Source organism: Leucoraja erinacea, chromosome 18 (genome assembly GCF_028641065.1).
Source record: "Leucoraja erinacea ecotype New England chromosome 18, Leri_hhj_1, whole genome shotgun sequence".
NCBI lineage: Eukaryota > Metazoa > Chordata > Chondrichthyes > Rajiformes > Rajidae > Leucoraja > Leucoraja erinaceus.
In genome coordinates, this window is record NC_073394.1 from 24,696,292 (window position 1) to 24,719,818 (window position 23,527).

Sequence of the window (23,527 nt, forward strand, 5' to 3'; positions counted from 1 at the left end):
TTTGGACTGGACAAGGAGATGCAAGTTGGAATAGGGAGAAGATGGAGAATTTGTGGAAGGCGAAGGCAAGAACGTAGAAGAGAGGTGATGATATATCTTAGGTTAGAGAAGAGTAGAGGGAAGGTGAGGAGATGATGTGGGGGAAGAGTGAGGATAGTGTTTTCTGTTATTTACATGGAAATCAGATAATAAATTCCATCAAATGAAAATGTAGTAATCCAGAGTTGCAGAGTTCACCTGATATTCCAAAATTATCTTGAAAACTGATTCTTATAATCTGGATTGCCATTAAAATAATTTCAATAATGTGTTTATATTGAGTTCAGAAATATCAGAAAACATTGGTACCCCTGCAACTACAACCCAGTTCCACTGCCAGGACAATGGGCCTTTATGTCCAAACTAATTCTTTACATTTTGGACTTGAATCATACAAAATGGTGCCTTAAACATGGCAAATCTTTTGTTAGTGTCTCGGTGCAATCTAGTATTCCTAAACTCTTGTACTTAAATATGATTGTGCCTATGTACCATAAGATTTTTACTGAACTGTATGCAAAAAAGGAAGTTCACTGTTCCTAGGTACATGTGACAACAAAGTATCATTGAACATTTTTAATTATATGCTATTTCCTAATCAACCCCAAGCAGGTTTTATTGACTGCAAAAACTTACAGTATTTTATTTGCAGTGTTTGCATACTCCTATAAAACATTTAACAGTACAATAGTACAACCCCTCTTCTACTATCGCTGCTACACCCCACTCTCCCACTACCTGTTCCTTTGGGGGGGGATGAAGAGTTGATCATTTATGGGAGTCTCCCTGGAATCGAGAATTTCATTGCTCATTCGTATTCATCGATGAGGCTGAAGAAATCCATTGCCTAGAAATAGCAGAATAGTGAAATTCGACTCAGAAACTATTATCGTTGTGTTCCTGTCTGGAATACATTAATTTTCCTATAATGTGACCACACGGCACCCTCATTCCTCCGATTAAATATAATTTTACACATAAGTTATGAATAAAGATAAGAATGTATACACAGTTTCTTCAGCCAGCGCTTTGTTCGCTTTTTCTTTATGGTGAATGTCAAATCCCATGATTCCTTGCGTTTTTCGGAATACCGAACTCGCTTATTTTCTACCCCAGAAAACTAGCGATGGAGTAGTTAAATATAGTCAAGGCAGAGATTGCTAGATATTTAAATTATAAGGGAGTCAAGGGATGCAAGGAAAGTATAAGACGATGGTTTGAATGCTAAGATTAGATGAAATACGATTTAATGATTGGCAGAACAGATTTGTTTAGGGAGGGGAGGTGGTTAGGGTTGGCTATTGGCGTATTTCTGCTCTGGTTGCACATATTTTTAGCATTTGCTTGGGGTACTTGCAATGAGGTGCCAATCTTGTAAAGTTGTAATGCAGGTCTGTGGGTATTCTAAATAATGGAAGTAACATGCTAGAGATAGAGATAAATTATCCCAAACCAACATATAATATAAACGTTAGGCAGTCTTCGCACATTCATTCATAAATTGTTGTACACATTTAACAACTAGGAGGAGGAATTTGTATGAATTTCACCATCCTCAACAGTGCCAGAGTTTTTCCAGACCTACAAATCTTGTCAAGTATGATGGGACATTTCAGATTTGTAATTCAGCATTAAATAAATTCAACACCATGCCAATATGAACAGCAGTCTTGTCAACCATACTAAACTTTCACTTTGTCTTCACGGGCACTTTACTTAAATGTGTGTCATCTTCAAAACATATAGCAGTCATTTTCCAAAGTTGATTCAAGTGCATATCATCCCCCAGACCCTCAAATTCAATTAGTTAGAAGAACGAGGCACAATGGCACATGGAATTGTCTCCATTTGGAAATTCCTCCCTGTCACCTGCCACTGGAAATATATTCACATTCCTTAATTGTCTCCATCTAGATCCTAGAACTCCTGACTCAACAGCATAATGATAATATCTGCATCACCTTCTCAAAAGCAATTACGTCTGGATATTTCTTGCCAGAAATCACCTGAGTGAATTTTAAAAATGGAGTCCTTGATATGCTGTAGAAAAGTCACATTTTTTAAATAAATGGCTGACATATGTCCAGTGTATAAAGCTGTGGAATATTGTAAGTCTAATGAGGTTTACCACTCAGAATAGATTTCAGTCTGTGAGTAATTTATCCAACATCACTCTTTTGATCTTGGCAGATTGACATTTTGGTTGATCTCTGCAAGGGCTGTCTTAACAGGCTTGAAGAAATTAAATTTTACTTAAGAATTTCATAAGGTCCCACATAGGAGATTAGCGGGCAAAATTAGAGCATATGGTATTGGGAGAGTGGGGGCGGGGAGAAGAAAGGAAAAGGAAAAAGGAAGAGGAGGAACCTAAGGGGCGAGGGAGAGCTGAGAAGGGGGGGGGGGGGGGTGGGGGAGACAGCCAGGGTAACCAGAAATTGGACAATTCAATGTTTATGCCACTAGGGTGCAGACTGCCCAAGCGGAATATGAGGTGCTGTTCCTCCAATTTCCGGTGGTGCTCACTCTGGCCATGGAGGAGGCCCAGGAGAGAGAGGTCGGATTTCGAATGGGAGGGGGAGTTGAAGTGTTGAGCCACAGGGAGGTCAGGTTGGTTAATGTGGACCGAGCGGAGGTGTTCGGCGAAACGATCGCCAAGCCTATGTTTGAGACATGGTTGGTTGGCTAGGGATGTGCAATGCAATTGAGATAGTGTTAATCTTGCAAATACAATGCACACAACAGCAAGTCTACCATTAATCAGAGCCCAGTACAGGTCTCAGGAACTATCCCAGGCCTCCATGACTGAGACAAGTGCTGAGAAGCAACCTCTTAAACATGCCACAAATTCTAGACAACATCATGCCATGCTGTTCATGAAAAGTTATGTCAAAATGTTCAACTCTTTTGTTAGATGTACACGCAGTTTCAGGATTCCCAATTACTAGCAAGTGAATTATTACCACTTTGAGTATACCCTGTACTGCTAGCTCCTAGATAAACTAAAGTGACCCTATGGATGTAACAGGGAACAGTTGCTTCACCAGTTACGTGTTCCCAAGGTTTTCCATCCATTGAATTTGGAAATATGTGCACCAGCAGACTGGCTCTGAAGATGTGGGTCTGCTTTTAAGATAGGCAGTCAGAATTTTTTGTATCTAGGAGTGTCAAAACTAACACTTTCTTTATGAGAGAATAGGCTCTTTAGATTTGAGAACATGAGAAATCAACCCACTGACAATCAAATTATCCATCCAGATTGTGAGACAATAAGCGACCTCTGCTGGTCGAATGGAATATTACCATCTCAGGCCATCTCGTTCAGACACAGGAAGAAAACCAACTTCATGTCTTGTTGCAGGATTGGCATCTACAGATCATTACATTCAAAGAACTGTCATCTGGAGAAAATAGTATTCTTAATATGTTTCAAATGAATGTCAGAAAAGCAGAAAGTGAAAGTATAATGGTTAAGAAAAAAGGAAACAAACTATATTTTTTAAACACTGGACTTTATCTGTAGAAAAACAAATTAACTTTATACAAAGCCAGGATTGAAATCAGTTTTCGTTACACGTAAAAATGCAACTAACATTTATAATATGATTTTATTGCTAACATTATATTTGAAATATTTTACAATGAAAATAAACTTCCAAATAGCTGGTTTGGCACCTCATTTCACTCATGTTCATACAAGTCAGCACATGATCATTCCCCAGACAAAGGTTTTGAAAGGTTAACTCATGCAAAAGAGCACACATCCCCATACCTTGGACACACACTCATATGACTTTAATTCACCTGCTGCAACAATGCTCATACAGTATTCCAAGCCTAGAAGTACGACCAGAAGATGGGAAATATAACCTAATGCAGTGCTTAGCTGGAAAAACAATTCATTTTGCTAAGCATTTAATGTAAGTGCCAAAGTAATCATTTTGTTCGTCATTAATTAATCCTAGTTACTATTACACTTTTAGCTGCTTTATTTAAAAATATTTTGCTCACACTTAAGGAGTTATGGTCATTACATGAATACTTGAAGTAAAAATAAATATTATTTTCATTACTTATTTCTTAAAGAATTTTCCAAACAACTTAAAAGCTTTCACTCATGAAGAACAAATATTAGGAATAATTAATGATGCAAAGCAGTTGAATCATATAAAACAATTTAAAAAAAAGCTGGAGAAACTCAGCAGATGAGGCAGCATCTATGGAGCGAAGGAATAGGTGACGTTTCGGGTCGAGACTCCCACCAAAACCATCCCCTCCCCAGGTACTTTCCCTTGCAACTGCAGGAAATGGAACATTTGTCGCTTTATCTCCCCTCTCGACTCCATCCAAGGACCCAAGCAGTCTTTCCAGGTGAGGCAGAGGTTCACCTGCACCTCCTCCAACCTCATCTATTGCACCGGCTGTTCTAGGTGTCAACTGCTCTACATCAGTGAGACCAAGCACAGGCTTGGTGATCGCTTTGCCCAACACCTCTGCTCAGTTCGCATTAACCAGCCCGATCTCCCGGTGGCTCTGCACTTCAACTCCTCCTCCCATTCCAAATCTGACCTTTCTGTCCTGGGCCTCCTCCATGGCATCTGCAGTTCCTTCATAATCATATTTCACGTGTAGTTTATACCCCGGCGGTATGAACATTGACCTCCAATTTCAAGTAGTCTTTGCTTTCTCGCTCCTTCCCCTCCCCTTCCCAGCTTTCCCACAGCCTATAATCTCTGCCTCTTCCCTTCTTCTTCTTCCCCCCCCCCACTCCCACATCAGTCTGAAGAAGGGTCTCGACCCGAAACATCACCTATTCCATTGCTCCTTACATGCTGCCTCACCCGCTGAGTTTCTCCAGCATTTTTGTCTACTTCGAATTTTCCAGCAGTGCAGTTCTTTCATAAACAATTAAAAGACATAGTTTGATTATATACTGAGTGTGTATGTAACAAGAGCTTCGTTGAACACATGGCTTTTTTCTGTTGTTTTTTGTTCTTTTTTACACTAATTCCAGATACAGGAGTGGGTTTGCAAAGGGATTCTACCCTCAGCAATCATTTGACATACTGAAAAACTCAGATCCTCAGAAATATTTAACTGAGACTAAAGGTTGAATTTTGATCAATGACTCAAAAAAAGAACAAATTTCCCTTTAGCTCTTTTTTATTTTCAGCATTGTTCACAGTAATCATAAATGTAATGAAATTGCCAGATTTTTATATAACATGATTTATGTGACTCCCACTAATGACAGTGACAACCACTTAATATTCCTTTTGTGTCTTTTTCTTTAATACTTCCAAATCGCCATTGTCACGGTGGTGCAGCGGTAGAGTTGCTGCCTTACAGCAAATGCAGCGCCAGGGAGACCCGAGTTCGACCCCGACTACGGGTGCTGTCTGTACAGAGTTTGTACGTTCTCCCAGTGACCTGCTTGGGTTTTCTCCGAGATCTTCAGTTTCCTCCCACACTCCAAAGATGTACAGGTTTCTGGATTAATTTACTTGGTGAATTAAAAAATTGTCCTTAGTGGATGTTGGATCGTGTTAATGTGCAGGGATCACTAGTCGGCACGGAACCGGTGGACCGAAGGGCCTGTTTCCGCGCTGCATCTCTAAACTAAACTAAACTAAAAGTCCGAGTCTACACGGTACAAATAAAATTGAAATATTGGGTATACTAAATGTAAAATTGATCTAATGCCACCTACCAGCAATGGAGAAGCTATAGTAATGGTTGAACACCTGTGAAAACTGGTAAAAACCTGTGAAAAAGGACCAGGGATAGAAACTTGGACATCGATTGGCCCATTTTGTTACATACGCAATGGATGGAGAGGGCCATGTACATCTCTGGTATCATGTTGCTGTCCCACAACTATACTGAACTGCTCTTGGTGTTAAAGGTAATAAAGTAACACATTTCACACAATTCTCCCTCCACCTCAGCCACCCTGATCCTTTCCCTTCCTCCTTATCCTCATCTCCCTGTTCCCAATTTATTTTCATCACTTATCATTAGCCTTTATCACTTACTCCACCCACATGCATATGCTCAACTGTATCTATTTGCCAGGCTTTGCCCTACCCCTACCACTCTTTTCCAGATTTTTCTCCCCACTTCATTAGTCTGAAGAGAGGAGCTGATTTGAAATCTGTCATCTGTCCTTTCCCTCAACAGATGCTGCCTGACCTGCTGAGTTCATCCAGTTCTTTGTTTTTAAAATTCCAGAATCTACAATCTCTTCTGCCTCCATATCACATTTTTACCTAAGTGGCTAGCAATTTTCAATGTTTACTTCGCAAATAAATCATTCAAGTTCTGGAGTACAGAATACAAGTTCTAAGATTCTTCTTGGTGGGTATTGAAGGCATACAGATTTTCAAGGAAGACATTTGTAGAATTGTACCTGTTATAGGATCCACTGTTGATGTAGAATTTGCAATGGAAGTCTACTTCTCAGAGTTGTTGTGAAAATTAGGATTTAGGGACTTACTATTTAGTCAGTAACTCTGACCATGAAGAGCAACGATCCATTTGATCTGCACCAAACTGATTTTTGTTTTGGAAATTGATTTTTTTGTAATAACAATGAAGATCATGATTAATTAGAATGTCCTTCATCGAGAAAAATCAGCTGTGTAAACTGATTTTCTTTTCTTCAAACACCTCCTCCTTTCAAGTGATTTTGATCCAATGCAACAATATACGAAAATATATTAACAGGATACTTCTGAGCCAAGCGGAAATTGTTAAATCTTTACTGGCACACAATTTTTCAAACTGTTCACACAGTTGTTGACTGATATCTGCACCGATTAAGCATCTGATTATCAGGAATTTCTCCGTTGGTCATCCTGAAAGAAAGATTTTTTTTCAATAACAAACCTTCATAAATGTTTTATTCCAATTAATTTTGCATTATTCCCCTTGCAGTGTCAATTTTAAGCTAGTCTCTTGCACTAACCAATAAAATACCATCAATAGAGGTGACCGCTGCAATATGGCAGGGCAGGGGTTGGAGGCAGGATTGTATTCTTAGATAATGGTCTTCTCAAAGTGGCATAATTTGGGCAATGCGTCATAAGTTGGAAATAAAATTGTGTTTATTTTTTTACTTTTTCACACATATTCCATGAGAGAAAATATTTTTGGATAGTGATTCGTGAACTTTGTAAGGCTGAATTTCTGTTACCCGAACAGCCGTAACGCACGGATCACCTGTAAAAACATTATACTTGCCATTTGATTACACTGTCTAACAAGGGCAATAACTGTAACTAGTATTACACTATATCTAGTACGACACATGCCTCACCAGTTACATTATCTCATTTGATTTTGGCCACCTGCCCACTGGATAAATGGCATTAGCCATTTTCTTGTATCAAACAATTATCTGGGCAGTTTTTTATTCACCATCATTGGTTCACATCTACTGTTGTTCATCATGCAATATTGTTTACGAACAATGCTCTTCATTATTAATTAGGTATAAAGAAACTGACATGTGAAGTTATTTGAAATTTGAAATTAACAGTGGAATTAACTGGAAATTATTATTATTTTTTAATTGATTGCAGTACTTAAGAGTAGTTATGATGGGCGGAATGGAGACCATGAACTTGGTGCTGGGGTAAATGAACATAGATTGGCCATCTCTATAAGAAAGCAGTGGCTTCAATGTTTAGGACATCCAGGTGACATTACTTAATGGCCAGTGTTACTGAGATTGCATCAAGTGGCCAAATGTGTTTGCATGTTCTTTGCATTGTATCAAAATTGATATCACATGCACACTTGCCTATACAGTTCACCAGAATTTAAATAACTCCAGTAGAATATCTGTGATTCCAGCTCATGGCAATTAACTTTAATTGAAGCACAAACTTACTGCAATTCCTTCTGTAGTCGCTCATATGTATGTTTTAGATTTTGATTTTCCACTGAAGCTGGAACATCAGGAACAAACCAAGCTGCAATATACTTGATGCAAATAACAACATTCTGTAAAGGAGATGAAAATAAATATTCATATTGTGTACAAACTATATATTTTTACATTGTATTCAAAATGATAATTTTATATCCAATAATATTAACTCAAACTATTCAAGTTGTGAAAAGAAACTATCAATCAAGAGGTAGGTGCATGCAATGTACTAGTTTATTTACCTCAAATAAAACAAGAAACCCCAAACGAGCAGCAAAAATATGCCAGAATTGAATTGTGTATTCGTAGTCATCGCCAGTTCTGTAATCACGATACCTGAGGAGGAGATAAACAGCTCTAAATAGAGAAAGCTCTAAGGGGGGGGGGGGGGGGGGGGGGAGGAGGGAGGAGGGGGGGGGGGAGGGAGGGGGGGAGGGGAGGGAGGGGGAGGGGGAGGGGGAAGAGGGGGGAGGGGAGGGGGGGGAGAGGAGAGAGGAGGGGGGGGGGGGGAGGGGGGGGGAGGGGGGAGGGGGGGGGAGGGGGGGAGGAGGGGGGGGAGGAGGAGGAGCGGGGGGGGAGGGGAGGGGGGTGGGGGGGGGGGGGGGGGGGGGGGGCGGGGGGGGGGGGGGGGGGGAGGAGGGGGGGGGGGGGGAGAGGGGGGGGAGGAGGAGGGGGGGGGAGAGGAGGAGGAGAGAGAGGGGGGGGGGAAGGGGGAGGAGGGGATAGAAGAGGGGAGGAGAGAGGGGAGGGGAGGGGAGGAGAGGAGAGGAGAGGGAGAGAGGGAGAGGAGAGGGGGGGGAGGAGGAGAGGAGAGGGGGGGGGGGGGAGGAGACGGTGGGGGGGGGGGGGGGGGGGGAGGAGGGGGGAGGGGAGGGGGAGAGGGAGGAGGGGGAGGGAGGGGGAGGGAGGAGGGGGGGGGAGAACTTAAAAAAAATTTTAGAACCAAAAAAAGACACATTCTGCAAGCATTGTAGAACCAAAAGAGACACTTTTTGCAAACATTTTAGAACCAATAAACACTTTTTGCAAACATTTTAGAACCAATAGACACATTCTGCAAGCGTTTTAGAACCACTAAGGACACTTACATTTGAGTAGACATGTGTTGTGTGTTATTCACAGCTCAGAGAAACGTGACCCTCTGCCTTCCTCCATCTTGAAGAGACTGATTGGGGCACACCACTTCCTGGTTTTATAGTCCCTCCTCCCTACCGCCGGCAGGGGCAGCAGAGAGAATGGGGAATTTTGTAAAATCATTATTATCTCTGTCATTTTTCATCGACGGGAAAAATCCTCGGAACACATACCACGGAGGGGGGATCTGAGCAAGGTGGCCAAAAATGACGGCCGTAGGTGGCAGCGTTCTCTCGGAAATCGCAGCACAGATGGCCAAAACCGGTCAAGAACAGATTTTTAGTAATATAGATATTACTAAAAATCTCATCTTGTTTGTTTGTTTGTGCACATGCATGTGAGATCCCAAAACTCCGCCAAAACGGTACATGACAGCGCTACAATTTTTGGCACACCTTTCTCACCCTTGTCCTGGGGTGTCCGTCAGCTAAGTTTCATTTAGATTTATGTTATATTTTACAAGTTCTTGACATTTTATATTTTACAAAACCCACTTTCAACTTGCCCTGCCCGTCAGCCTCATTTGACGTCACAATGGGATTTTAAACTTTAAAAAAAAAATCATTTTGCCACGTGCACTGCATGTCGGGATTTGAGTGTGGCATTTGAAATGACCACGCCTGCGCAATGGGCCTGGTATCCGCGCTTGTGTATTTCAAAATAACTGAAAGTCTCGCCGCGCGTGTGCAGTGTAGGTGTGTTGTAAAACGTACCTGAAGCGTAGCTGAAAATCTGTCCTAGCCCGTGTGCGCGATTTTGGCGCTGTTTAGAGGGGGGCGGGTTTAAAACGCGATTTTCCCTAGGCTGTTCAAATCGAGGATGTTCAGCCTAGTTAATTATTAACGGAAAATCGCTAGAAGATTCCGTCGTTTCAGCTATTTTTAGTTTTAAGGGGTTTATTTACTTGTTATAGTAGGTTAAAAATTAACCTCTAAACCCGCGACCGCCGACAACGGGGCGGATCTCATACAGGGGACAACGGAAGGTAGGTTGTTTATTTTCACATTAAAAAGGGCTTCTTAAGATCCGTTTATACAAAATTTAATGTTGCGAGTAGCTAATTTGGGGCCCATTATATCCCGCAGTATTTTTAAGGGCATTTGGGGGCACAAATCTACTGCAATGTGAACGTTCTAAACCAGCGCATTCCACAGGATTCCCCACTCGAAAGCTGATTTAAATGCCATTAATTTACAGCAATTGAACACTAAATTCCTTCCATTTGGCCTATAAATTAATGTCAATGAGATTTAAAAATCATGTTTTATTGTGAATTCTTTGTGAATATTATTTGGACACTTAGGCTATTTAAAAATGTTAATCTTTTCTTAAGAAATGGATAGATGTTTAGATTTAGTCATTGAAGTTTGGAATTAGCTACAATTGGGTAACTAACTAACTATATGCTTTAATTTCAGGTCATCCAAGTAAGATTATTTTATATTTGTTTCAGAATGCTTCAATCTATGATAACTGAAAATGTCATTCAGTTCTCTTAATTTTTAAGAAAGTTATGGGCTTTTGACTGCCCACGATCACAGCTTTTTTGTTATGTCCATAGAAAATCAATTAGGGAACAAGATGCTAATTTCCGAGTATGAAAATGGCCATAACTTTTTTAATACTTGAGATACGAAAGTGAATTAGGTGTCAAATTAAACTTCTTGTTATGCTTTATCTGGTGGGATAAATTGCAGACTTGATTGTTAAAATCTCAAAATTTTGTAACATTACTATGCAGTGGGCCCGGTATCCTCGCTTGCGGGATTTGAAATTACCACGGTGCTGCGGCTGGAGCTAGGTCTGGAGGCAGTGGCGCTGCTGCTCCAGGCCCGCGGGGAGGGAGAGGAGTGGGACCCGGGGCAAAGACTAGGCCGCAGCCTCGGCCTCACCCTCCCCCAGGCCGCTCGGCCCGTGCCCCCTGACAGCCCCCGCCTCAAGTACAACCTCATCGCCGACGTGGTGGAGAAAACGGGGCCAGCGGTAGTTTACATCGAGATCCTGGGGAGGTGAGGAGGGATTGAAGGGGGTAGGGAGGGAGAGGAAGGGGGAGGTAAGGAGTGGGGGATAGAGGGGAGAAGAGAGCAGCGGGGGAGATGAAGAGGGAGAGTGGGGGGGGGGGGTGGGATGGGGGACAGTAGAGGGGAAAGAAGAGGGAGGGTGAAGAGGAGGGGGAGTGAGTGCTGGGGATAAGGGGAAATGAAGGAGGATGGGGTAGGAAGAGAGATGATGAGGTAATGGAGGGGGGGGAAGAGAGAGTAGGGGAGGGAGGGGTGAGGGGAGGGACGGGGTGAGGGGAGGAAGCAGAGGAGGATTGGTGGAGGGTGAGGAGAGAGAGAATAATGGAGGAAGGGAATAGGGGACTGAAGAGGGAGAGTGATCTTATATTTTACAAGTTATTACCATTTTAAACTTATCAAACTTACATCACAGTCACACTCCTACTTGCCGGCCGTACCTGCACAGTTGGGTGACTGGTGCCATGACTCGCATCACAACAGGGATGTCTGGCGTCACAACGGGAACCCGTCTGTCCCGCCTAGGCAGTTGAGGGCTATGGGTGAGTGGTGGAATATTGTGTTGGGGACGGGGCCCAACGGGTCCGCACCTGGCCTATTCTCCTTTAAACTTTGCCCCCTCACCTTAAAGTAAGGTTGAGAGTAAGGTCCGGTAAAATCGGGATTGTTGTAAGAGGAGGGGTGGTCAACACCAAATTGAAGGTATTATATTTGAATGCACGTAGCACAAGGAATAAAGTGGATGAGCTTGTAGCACAGTTGGAAATTGGCAGGTATGATGTTGCAGGCATTACAGAGATATGGCTACAAGAGGTTCGGAACTGGGAGCTAAATATTTAAGGTTACACATCCCATCGCAAGGAGGACAGAATGGTGGGTAGAGGGGGGATGGGTAGTACTGCTAGTTAGGAATGAAATTCAGTCCTTAACAAAGGATGACATAGGATCAGAAGATGCTGGGTCCCTGTTGGTAGAGCTGAAAAACTGCAAGGGTAAAAATACTCTAATGGGAGTTATTTCCAGGCCCCCAAACTGTAGCCAGGATATAGGGTTTAAGTTGCATCAGGAAATAAAATCGGAGTGTAGGAAAGGCAATGCTTCAGTGGTCATGGAGAGATTTCAATATGCAGGTAGACTGGGAGAATCAGGCTAGCACGGGACTCCAAGAGAGAATTTGTAGAGTGCAACCGAGATAGTTTCTTAGAGCAGCTTGTAGTGGAGCCTACTAGGGATAAGGCAATTCTAGATTTAATGTTGTGCAAAAAACAGATTTGATTAGAGAACTTGAGGTAAAGGTACCACTAGGAGGTAGTGACCACGATATGATAAGATTTGAAAGGGAGAAGGTGAAATCGGACGTCTCTGTATTACAGCAGAGCAAAGAGGACTACCAAGGCATGAGGGAGGAGTTGGCAAAGATTGACTGGACAGGGGCTTTAGTAGGAATGATGGTAGAGCAGCAATGGCAGGAATTTATGCAGATAACTTGGAAGGTGCAGGATTCCAAAGAGGAAGAAAGATTCCAGGGGAAGAATACAAATGACCATGGTTAAAAAGGGAGGTCAAGGACAACATACAAGCAAAAGAGAAGGCACATAACATTGCAAAGATTAGAGGGAAGCCAGAGGACAGGGATGTTTTTTAAAGAACAACTAAAGGTAATTAAAAGGACTATACGGAGAGAAAAGATAAAGTACGAATGTAAACTAGCCAATAATATAAAAGAGGATAGCAAGAGTTTCTACAAATATATAAAGAGTGAAAAAAAGGCAAGAGTGGATATTGGGCTACTGGAGAATGATGCAGATTCTGACAGTCTATTTTATTCTCCATTCTTAAAACCACTGCACATTATGTGCCATATAAACTAGTAAGGTATGCAGGTCTGACCTCTATTTCTTAGCTGAATGAAGCTGGCTCTGACCTGGTCCCCTGCCTTGGAGCTCACAATTCCTGCCTATCCACACTGTCCTAGAAAGGATGTGATAGACAATAGACAATAGGTGCAGGAACAGGCCATTCGGCCCTTCAAGCCAGCACCACCATTCAATGTAATCATGGCTGATCATCCCCAATCAGTACCCCGTTCCTGCCTTCTCCCCATATCCCCTGACGCTATTATCTTTAAGAGCCAATCTAGCTCTCTCTTGAAAGTATCCAGAGAACCGGCCTCCACGGCCTGCATGGCTAATGAAGCTTAACCTGGGGTGGTATCTAACAGAGTGTAGCAGTAGTTCAACTGATATCAGGTCTCAAATGGCATATTGTTAGGCTTAGCCTCTGCCCCAGCCCCAGCACACTGTGACAGCATTAAATGTGGTAAAACCCTACCACTCAAATGTAACAAAGGTATTTTACACTTGCCAATGTGATTATTTTTAAATGAAAATAAAGAAAAAAGGATTTAACATCACTTTGCTCCTAATCTCCAGATTGGGAATGGGGATAGAAATCCAAGATTAAGTTTGACAAAATACAGAATGAGAGGTACAATCCCCAACATAGTGGTGGTGCTGACGATTGGCCACATCCTCACTTAGATTAAAAGCTGGGCCATATTATATACTGCCCAGCTATGTTGCTGGCAGTTCCTTTCAGAGCCACAAACACAGTCAGCGTGGCCTTTACTTAAACATGTAAACGTAAGTCACCCTCATAGTAGGACATACAATAGCTGTCTCGGTCCCTGAGATGATACCTCTGTACTGTAGGTCCGCAGTTTCAGAAAATAAAGTACGTAATAAAGAGATATCAGGAAACCTAAACATGTTGGTACACACAAGAGATGGAAAAGTCTGGCCATGTTATACCTGCAGTATTTTACTTGGAATCCCAGTGATTCTGATCCATTGTCCTTCAAACGAGTTTCGTTCTCAAAATGTTTTACATCGAACACCGACAGACTGTTATTAACATACCCCATCAAACAACTGCAAAGTAAACAAAATATTATCAATATAGTTAACATTGTGAAGAAATAAGTATAAGGATCCAAACAGAGCAGGAGTTTGAAATATGTTTGCCAAGGTATTCAGGTGTCATATATTTTTGGGCTGCCTTTTAGCATATTTCTTTTGATGCATTCATTAAAAGCAAAGCATTGATGTTCCAAAAAGTGCTAAGGAAGCAATGCACAGTCAACTCTTTAATGTAGTCAAGGAGATTCTCCTTTAAAACTGTCTGATTGCCTAAAATGTTCCCTCATTTCTATGATTTCATTCTTTTCAGTAAGAGTACCAATTTCTTGTTAGAGGAATCGATTTCCAGTAAGGTGTCCAGGGAAGGGAACATATTCTTTTAGCATCAGTTTGCGAAATCAGAAATAACAACAGAAAATACGGGTAATACTCAGCAGCAACTATGATCATGAATTCTCTCTCTGTAGAAGCTACCTGACTTGTTGAGTATTTCCATTTTTTTCTGTTTAAATTTCAATGCCAGTACCTGTGGTTTACTGTTTTGGGATAGGTGAAATTGGACTTGCTGGTTTAATAAAATATGACGTATCTTGGGCAATTTGTCTCAATACAAAGCTGTATATAACAGATACATGGTGAACTCTCTCCACTGTATTATGAGATCTATTTTCCAACGTTAATAATAATTCATGTTTTATACTTACTTGTCAACTGCACTGCGTCCATTTCCGCAGGGACCATATTCATACCGATAAACTAAACGCGGGATGAAATCAGATGTGATTGCGATCACCAGCCCATTTCCAATGACAGCCAGAACGCCAATTGCCTCAAGGATTTTCACCCATATCCCTGTAGTGTAGACACAGTTCAATTATTTTCTAGCAGCAAAAACATCAATAATCTGATTTTGTGAATGCATGGGTGCGTGCTCAATTTCTCTGCTTGTTTTTTAAATGTCCAAATCCACACATCTGTTGAACCAATGCATCTCATTGCAAACAATAGGCTTGAGTGCATTTCATGGAAACAGTGAATCACAAATGATGACTGGGTGAGATTATATTATCATGAAGCCACAATCTATTCAATCATATCCGGATCACACTGTACTGAATTACATCCCAGTTAATGATGTACACTTGAATCTGGATGATGGAACATAAAAGCCAAATGAACCATAATAACAAAAGATATTACTTTAGTTTAGTTTAGAGATACAGCGCGGAAACAGGCCCTTCGTCCAACGGGTCCGTGTCTACCAGCGATCCCGTACACACTAACACTATCCTACACACTAAGGACAACCTACAATTTTTACTGAAGCCAATTAACCTACAAACTTGTATGTCTGAAGTGTGGGAAGAAACCAGAGCACTCAGAGAATACCCACTCTGTCACAGGAAGACCATATAACTCCGTACAGACAGCACTCATAGCCAGGATCGAACCGGGTCTTTAAGGCAGCGGCTTTACTTCTGTGCCACCCTGCCGCCCTGTTAAAAAGTTACCCTGAACTAAAATATAGTCAATGATGAGAAATAAAAGATAATCTATCTGAAAATAAGAGATTGAATAATTCTGATCCATTGTCCTTCAAACGAGTGTTGAAGAACACACTAATTTGTTCAAAATAAATCTCTAACAGATAGAATTGTGATACGTCAGCACAAAAAGTGCATTGACGGAAGAGAGTTGACCTGCGTATTATTTTCAATATCTGTTCGTTTTTTTCTTTTTGACAAAATATTATTGATAGTTTTATGAAATTTTTATATAATATGCCACTCTATAAGCCCTATCCACAATTTCCTTTACAACAATATCTAAGCTTGTTCCAAATTACACTGTAATATGCCATTATCAATCTTTTAATTAAGAACGTATGACATGACCTAGTTAATATTGACCAGCCATGTTATGTAGTCAATGAACTGTAATTGATAACAATACTTTCAATCTATAGCAAAAAAGAATACATTTGCAGTTTCTGCAATCCCCTCATATTCTCTAGTGCCGTAAGATGTCACATTAGATATGCTAAAGGAGTGAAATTAAACAAAATTTGATACCAAAGAGTCATTTGGAGATTACCAAAAAGTTAGGATTAAGGAATGCCTTAAAGAAAAGCGTAGTAGTTTAAGAAGGAAAGAGCATGGTTATCACAGGAGGGTTTGTAAAAAAGGATGAACATTTTGAAATGGATGTGTTACTTAAGAGAAAGGAATATCGCACTGAGATATTGGATCAGCCACACCTGTATGAAATGCAGAGCAGGTTTGAAGGGTAAAATGACTTACCCCATTCTGATTGTTTTACGTCAAATCTAGAGGTAAAAGATGCATGGTTAAGGCTTCTTCACTAATAAGCTGAGTAAGTGGCTTTGGCAGGCAAAGTGGAAATTTGCTTTGAATTTTAAAAGGATTTTCTAACTACCTTCAGAAACATGATAACATCCACTGTTACCTTGGTATTAATGTGTAACAATTGATATTATAAATAGCACATTTGACGTGGGAAGCCGGCAGTGACTAGTGGGATGCCGCAAGGCTCGGTGCTGGGACCCCAGTTATTTACAATATATAATAACGATTTAGATGATGGAATTAAATCTCCAAGTTTACAGATGACACAATGCTGGGTGGCAGTGTGAGCTGCGAGAAGGATGCTATGAGGCTACAGGGTGACTTGGATAAGTTGGGTGAGTGGGCAGATGCATGGTAGATGCAGTATAATGTGGATAAATGGGAGGTTATCCACTTTGGTGGCAAGAACAGGAAGGCAGATAATTATGTGAATGGTGTCAGATTAGGAAAAGGAGGTGCAACGAGACCTGGGTGTGCTTGTACATCAGTCACCTAAAGTAACCATGCAGTTACAACAGGCTGTGAAGAAAGCTAATGGCATGTTAGCCTTCATTGCGAGAGGATTTGAGTTTAGGAGCAAGGAGGTCCTACTGCAGTTGTACAGGGCCCTGGTAAGACCACAGCTGGAGTATTGTGTGCAATTTTCGTCTCCTAATTTGAGGAAGGACATTATTGCTATTGAGGGAGTGCAGTGTAGGTTCACCAGGTTAATTCCTAGGATGGCGGGACTGACATATGATGAAAGAATGAGTCGATCGGGCTTGTTTTCACTGGAATTTAGAAGAATGAGAAGGGATCTTATAGAAACATAAAATTCTTAAAGGATTAGACAGGCTAAATGCAGGAAAATTGTTTCCGATGTTGGGGGAAGTCCAGAATCAGGGGTCACAATTTAAGACTAAGGCGTAGGCCATTTAGGACTGAGATGATGAAAACCTCCTCACCCAGAGAGTTGTGTATCTGTGGAATTCTCTGCCACATAAGGCAGTGTAGGCCAATTCACAGGATGTTTTCAAGAGACAGTTAGATTTAGCTCTGAGGGATAAAGGAGTCAAGGGATATGGGGAAAAAACAGGAACAGGGTACTGATTTTAGATGATCAGCCATGATCATATTGAATGGTGGTGCAGGCTTGAAGGGCCGAATGGCCTACGCCTGCACGTATTTTTCTATGTTCTATGAATGTACTGAAATGTACTTGAATACGCAAGTTTATAGACTTCTGAACATGCCTATGACTTCTGACTGAAACTATCGCTATGTAAATTGTGTTAGGTGTAATGATAGATCTGCAACAAATAGATCACTGAACAAATAGAAGTTTCTAAGGATATTGAGGATGAATAAAAGTAATGAGGTACTGAACCTCAAAAGAGGTAAAATGCATCACAAATAATAAACCACGCTGTCCATTGATAATTTTATTTGAATATCTTCAGTTATAATCATATATTCTTTACCTCAGAAGTCATACACATTAATATACTTACCTCGTTTTGAAAGATAAAATAGAGATTGTTAGTTGGAGCCTTACCAATATCTTTTGCTTTTCGTGGTATTGGCCGTCTCTGAAGCAGTAACATTTTTCGCGCATCCAGTCGAATTTCAAATAGATTGTTTACAAGTGCCAACAATGGAGCCAATGGGAAGGCTGCCACAAATATTGTGGTGAAACTATATTGAATTGCTGAAAATGAAAATATATTGATAAATTTGTCAGTAACAAATCAAATAAATCAAAATGTCAATGCAATTAATTCAGTAAGAAACGTGAAGTTAAATAAGACTAAATTAAGGTCATGTGATAGACCATATAAATAGGCCATTCGGCCCATCAAGTCTACTCCGTCATTCAATCATGGCTGATCTATCTCTCCCTTCTAACCCCATTCTCCTGCCTTCTCCCCATAATCACTGATATCTGTACTAATCAAGAATCTATTTATCTCTGCCTTAAAAATAGCCACTGACTTGGCCTCCACAGCCTTCTGTGGCAAATAATTCCACAGATTTACCACCCTCTTGTATAGAAGTTGTGAGGTCATGTTGCAGTTGTATAAGATTTAGAATATTGTGTTCAGTTCTGGGCACCATGTTATAGGAAAGATATTCCTAAAGGGTATAGGGTTCAGAAAAAATGTACGAGGATTTTGCCAGGACTATAGTGTGTGAGCTATAGGGAGAGGTTGAGTATGCTGGGTCTCTATTCCATGAAGCGCAGGAGGATCTTAAAATCATGATAGGAATAGATCGGGTAGATGCACAGAGTCTCTTCCCCAGAGTAAGGGAATCGAGGACCAGAGGACATAGGTTCACGGTGAATGGGAAAAGATTTAATAGGAATCCGATGGGTAACTTTTTCACACAAAGGATGGTGTGTGTATGGATCAAGCTGCCAGAGGAGGTAGTAGAGGCTGGGACTACCCCATCATTTAAGAGACAGTTAGACGTACATGGATGGGACAGGTTTGGTGGGATATGGACCAAGTGCAGACAAGTGGGACTAGTGTAGCTGGGACATTGTTGGCCGGTGTGGGCAAGTTGGGCCGAAGGGCCTGTATCAACACTGTATCACTCTATAACTCTAAATAAATTTCTGCTGAACTCCTTCCTAAAAGGATGTCCTTTAATTCTGAGGCTATGACCTCTAGTCCCAGACTCTCCCACTAGTGGAAACATCCTCTCCACATCCACTCTATCCAAGCTTTTCACTATTCTGTATGTTTCAATGAGGTCCCCCCTCATTCTTCTAAACTCCAGCAAGTTGCCAATAAACATGGTACACCTAAACATTGGGAATTACAAATAAGTGACCAGAACATTTATACAGATGGAGTGGAGGGGAGAAGGAGGGGGGGGGGGGGGGGGGGGTAGAGAGTGATAAATGTTTCAATGGTACTTTATTGTCAAGTATACCTAGGTGCAGTGAAATTCCTTTTTTATATCTTACTATACTTAGACCTTACTATATGTAGGCACAAGCACTTAAGTACAAGTGTGTGGGGATAGTAGATTACATTACAACATAACACAATCGCAGGAGAAATCATTAAGAAAAATTAAGAAATGGGTGAGACATTAAACAATCTTTTTGATCTGGCATCGCATTAAAGACACAATAAATTGAGCAGAAGAAATGATCAAAGAGGATCTAAAAATAATTAATATCACAGAAAGATTAATGGCACTGAAACCTAGACAATTTCTCCAGATTTGTTTACTTCTCAGGTGTAAAGATTGTTATACCATACGATACAACTTTAATTATCCCAGGAGGGATCTGCCAACAATCATGAAACACAAAATACATGAAATATGAAATATAGTGATGAGTGGAAAGGATTGGGGATGTGCAAAATCCAATAATATGTATTGGTAATGATCTTACAAACTCCTGTGGATTCTGCAAAACAATTCCAGCAGGCGAGAAGCAGCAGAAAAAGGTGCCAGTTTTTAAGAGAAAAGCAAAGATAGGTATATGAATAGACCATTCAGTCTGACATCAGTTGTCAGCAAAATGTTGAAAGCCATCATAAAGGATGTGGTAACAAAGCACCTAGGTCATAATATGATGGACAGTTAACACGTTTCGTAAAATCAAAAAATATTTGATCAACAGAGTGGATAAGGGGAGCTAGAATCCACCACCCTAAACATTCATTTCCTTCAACCACCATTGTTCTAGGGTATTATCTACAAAATGCACTCAATTTATTTGATGCTACTCTGACAGGTCCTCCTGCGGTTCAAGCAGAAAGAGGCTTCTTGCCACTCACTGATCCTGGTGTGCTGAAAAAATATTGCAGACTCTGGATGCTTGAAAGGAACTGCCACCCATTGATGCACATGCTGGGGGATTATACTCCCAGAGGTATGACAAGAGGCCCAATTTGATGCTGGGTGGAAATCAGTGGTTTCACAAATAAATTGTAAATGCATTCCCCCAATCCAGTAACCTTCTCCAACAAAGGCAAGCACCATCAGCCTGGGAGAGACTGATGATCCATGGATCATCAATTTAATTCTACATTACATTTTTCGCAATAAAAATAGATTTTATCCCCAATTCTCTTTATAGGCCAACTCTGATCCATTGAAGAAACAATGATGGATGTGACTTGGAGTAGAACCTGTAGGTGCTAATTGTTCTTTGTGCATGTTGTAATTTCCCTTTTTAAAACTAAAGTTTGAGTTTGAAAGATGCTTTAAGAGCAGCTTCAAATAAATGGAACACATTTTGCAGATATAACTGTCTGCAGATAGAACACCACTGGTGGTTGAGGGATGTGAATGTTTAGGATGGTGCATAGGAACCAATATAATGGGCTCTCGCTCAATCTCAGGGCAAGGATCTGGAATAAAAAAATAGGAGATTATTTTGAGGGTGTTTTGGGAGAGTCTGGAAGCTGTGACAGGGGAGTAATATAATGTTGACCTTTGGTTTTATGCTAGATGGAACAATTAATCATTTTAAATGAGGGCAAAGAGAAGGGACTGGGATGTGTTTTTTTTTAATATGGCTTTCGTCCCAGGTGGACAACATTTAAAACCATGACCTTTAGTTAATATTTTATATAATAATGTAACAATATGTTCAGTTCTAATTTCTATTCCTGTAACTGACTTCAAATGTTTGTTGAAGTAAAATTACATGCGCACAAATATCTCTCCAATATTTCAACTTCTTCGTCTTCAAATATTACTTCTAATGTTCAGTATTATTGTGGTATCTACAAGCAAGGCAACTGCTCAGTTCCATCTTGGCATCATGTCAATTAAATAGTGATTATAATAGAAACATTGTATATTTCATTATTCCTCTTGTAGACCTAAACAGGTCCTTGCATTGCAATGACTTTTTTAACCCGTTCTCAAATAAATAAACAATGGTCAACAGCGATTACAACAGATATCAGTCTGTTGAGTCATTTTGTGGCACTTCAAATTGAGAATCACATCCAAATAATTTTTTCATTCTGGCTCCACACAATCTTCTGTTCCTTAAAAGTTGAATTGTTTTCCCAACTTCTCTTGCAATGGAGTAGATTCTGAATATTCCACATATTTTCAAACCTCATTGATCTGAAACCTGGAGTTGTCATAGTTGACTTCCCTCAATTCATTGTCTTTATTTTCTGTTAAATATATGATGATCTTTTTCACACAATTCTCCATATATGTGTTTGCTAATGTTGTTTGGCATCTTAACTCACTTCTCCTTTATACTGTGCCCCAATATATGAGTTACGTTTTTTCGCAATGAATTTATTGGACAACTTAGTAGACATACCGCCAATTCCTGTGTGACTGTGTCAGCAGAAGCCAGTTTTATAGATAATAAAGGGAAATAAAATCGCAATCCTGCTCATATTCTATTCCCATTTGTAAAATACCATGTTTATTCCCTTTCACTGAATCTACTCTTTATGTAAATCTTTCCTCCTATATTCTACGCATGCAAACCAATTTGTTATTCCTGTTTCTTAGGTATATATCAACATCTCTGCATCTTGTAAACATTTATGACAATGCACGCAATCATATTGATTTTTATTATTTTACTATCAAAATTGTTGCATGATAATTAGAAAACAGGTTAATGAAGAAGGGGGAATTTGGAGAAATAACCCAGAATAATAACATTTTTGTAGTACAGATTGATGAAAGAACTGATCACTGTTCGATGAAGTTAAAGTATAAGGGACCTACCCATTTCCAAAAATTCATTGAATAAGCTAAAGGAATCAGTACTGCTCAGGCTGTAATTTTTCATCCAATGATGCTTAACTTCATCTCTCACTTCTTCCTTCAGGATCTTTTTATGATACCTCTTCCATTGATGTTTCAAGGATCTGTCAAAATTAGATAATTGAAATTAAATAGAAATATGCAGCCAGTCACATTTAACAACACAGAATGAAAATGCTGGAAATACAATTGGGAGAAAGACAGTTAATATTTCTAGTCAATGACTCTTTATTTTGGATTTCCAGAATCAACAGTAGTTTGCTTTTGGACTTGTATAATATGGTGTGCATTCTGCTGAAAGTGCAATTGTATTTTCTGTAACATTCGTTTGGGCTCTATGTTGCACTCCACAAGACTATGTAGTACATGTTCCAAGACACAAGACTATGTGGTACTATGCTCCAGAAATGCAAAGGGTCTAATTTGACATTCTTTTTCTGGGGGACTACACAGGGTGGATTGATAGTTATAATTTAGATAAATGGATGGGAAGCCTAGAAGAAGCTTTATCCTGCTTCTAACTCCTATTTACTTAATCTAATTTCTGATCAATTCCCCTTCACTCTCCACCTTGATCAACATTGTTATCACAGTATTGGAAATCTTGAGGAAAGTTTTAATTTGGCATCTGCTGACTTTTGAACCTCAGAGACTTTATACGGTCGACAAAATTTAACAACAAATGGAGAACAAACAATCAATACAATAATTGAAACATTAATCTCATTATTTTTATGTATGAATAATAGCAGAGTTCATGTAAATTCTCAGAATTTCAGTCTGTTTGATAATCTGTTAATCAGAATTTCACAGTCTGTTTGACGGTGGCACAGCAGTAGAATTGCTACCTTACAGCGAATGCAGCGCTGGAGACTCGGGTTCGATTCTGACTATGGGTGTTGTCACGTTCTCCCCGTGATCTGTGTGGGTTTTCTCCGAGATTTTCGGTTTCTTCCCACACTCCAAAGACGTACAGGTTTGTAGGTTAATTGGCTTGGTAAATGTACAATTGTCCCTATTGGGTGTGGGATAGTGTTAATGTGCGAGGATGGCTGGTCGGCCGAAGGGCCTGTTTCCGCGCCGTATCTCTAAACTAAATATTACTCTAATCCATAATATGCTTTTTTATATTGGGCTGGACAGTGCCGGCAATCAGCCAAAAGCACTTACCTCCCACTCCCCTTTGCACTTATAACTGAGCCCTGCAATATTTCAAATCTTAGAGAGCTGAGGAACAAAATATATCAAAATATATCTGAAGAAGGGTTTCGGCCTGAAACGTTGCTTATTTCTTTTGCTCCATAGATGCTGCTGCACCCGCTGAGTTTCTCCAGCTTTTTTGTGTACCAACAAAATATATCAATTGTTTTGTAC

General features: G+C 40.4%; 1 protein-coding gene across 1 annotated transcript in view; it reads right to left on the reverse strand.

Moving 5' to 3' along the window:
* Positions 1-4,863: 4,863 nt before the first annotated feature.
* Positions 4,864-23,527, reverse strand: part of LOC129705819 (anoctamin-9-like) — a 69,072-nt gene continuing 50,408 nt past the window's right edge. The window contains exons 18-24 of the mRNA XM_055649649.1: positions 22,115-22,257; positions 17,940-18,092; positions 14,744-14,891; positions 13,932-14,051; positions 8,212-8,305; positions 7,931-8,043; positions 4,864-6,893 (exon numbers count right to left, since the gene is read on the reverse strand). Coding sequence (XP_055505624.1) covers positions 6,824-6,893; positions 7,931-8,043; positions 8,212-8,305; positions 13,932-14,051; positions 14,744-14,891; positions 17,940-18,092; positions 22,115-22,257 — 841 coding nt within the window. The 3' untranslated portion in view covers positions 4,864-6,823. The remainder of the gene's footprint in view (positions 6,894-7,930; positions 8,044-8,211; positions 8,306-13,931; positions 14,052-14,743; positions 14,892-17,939; positions 18,093-22,114; positions 22,258-23,527) is intronic.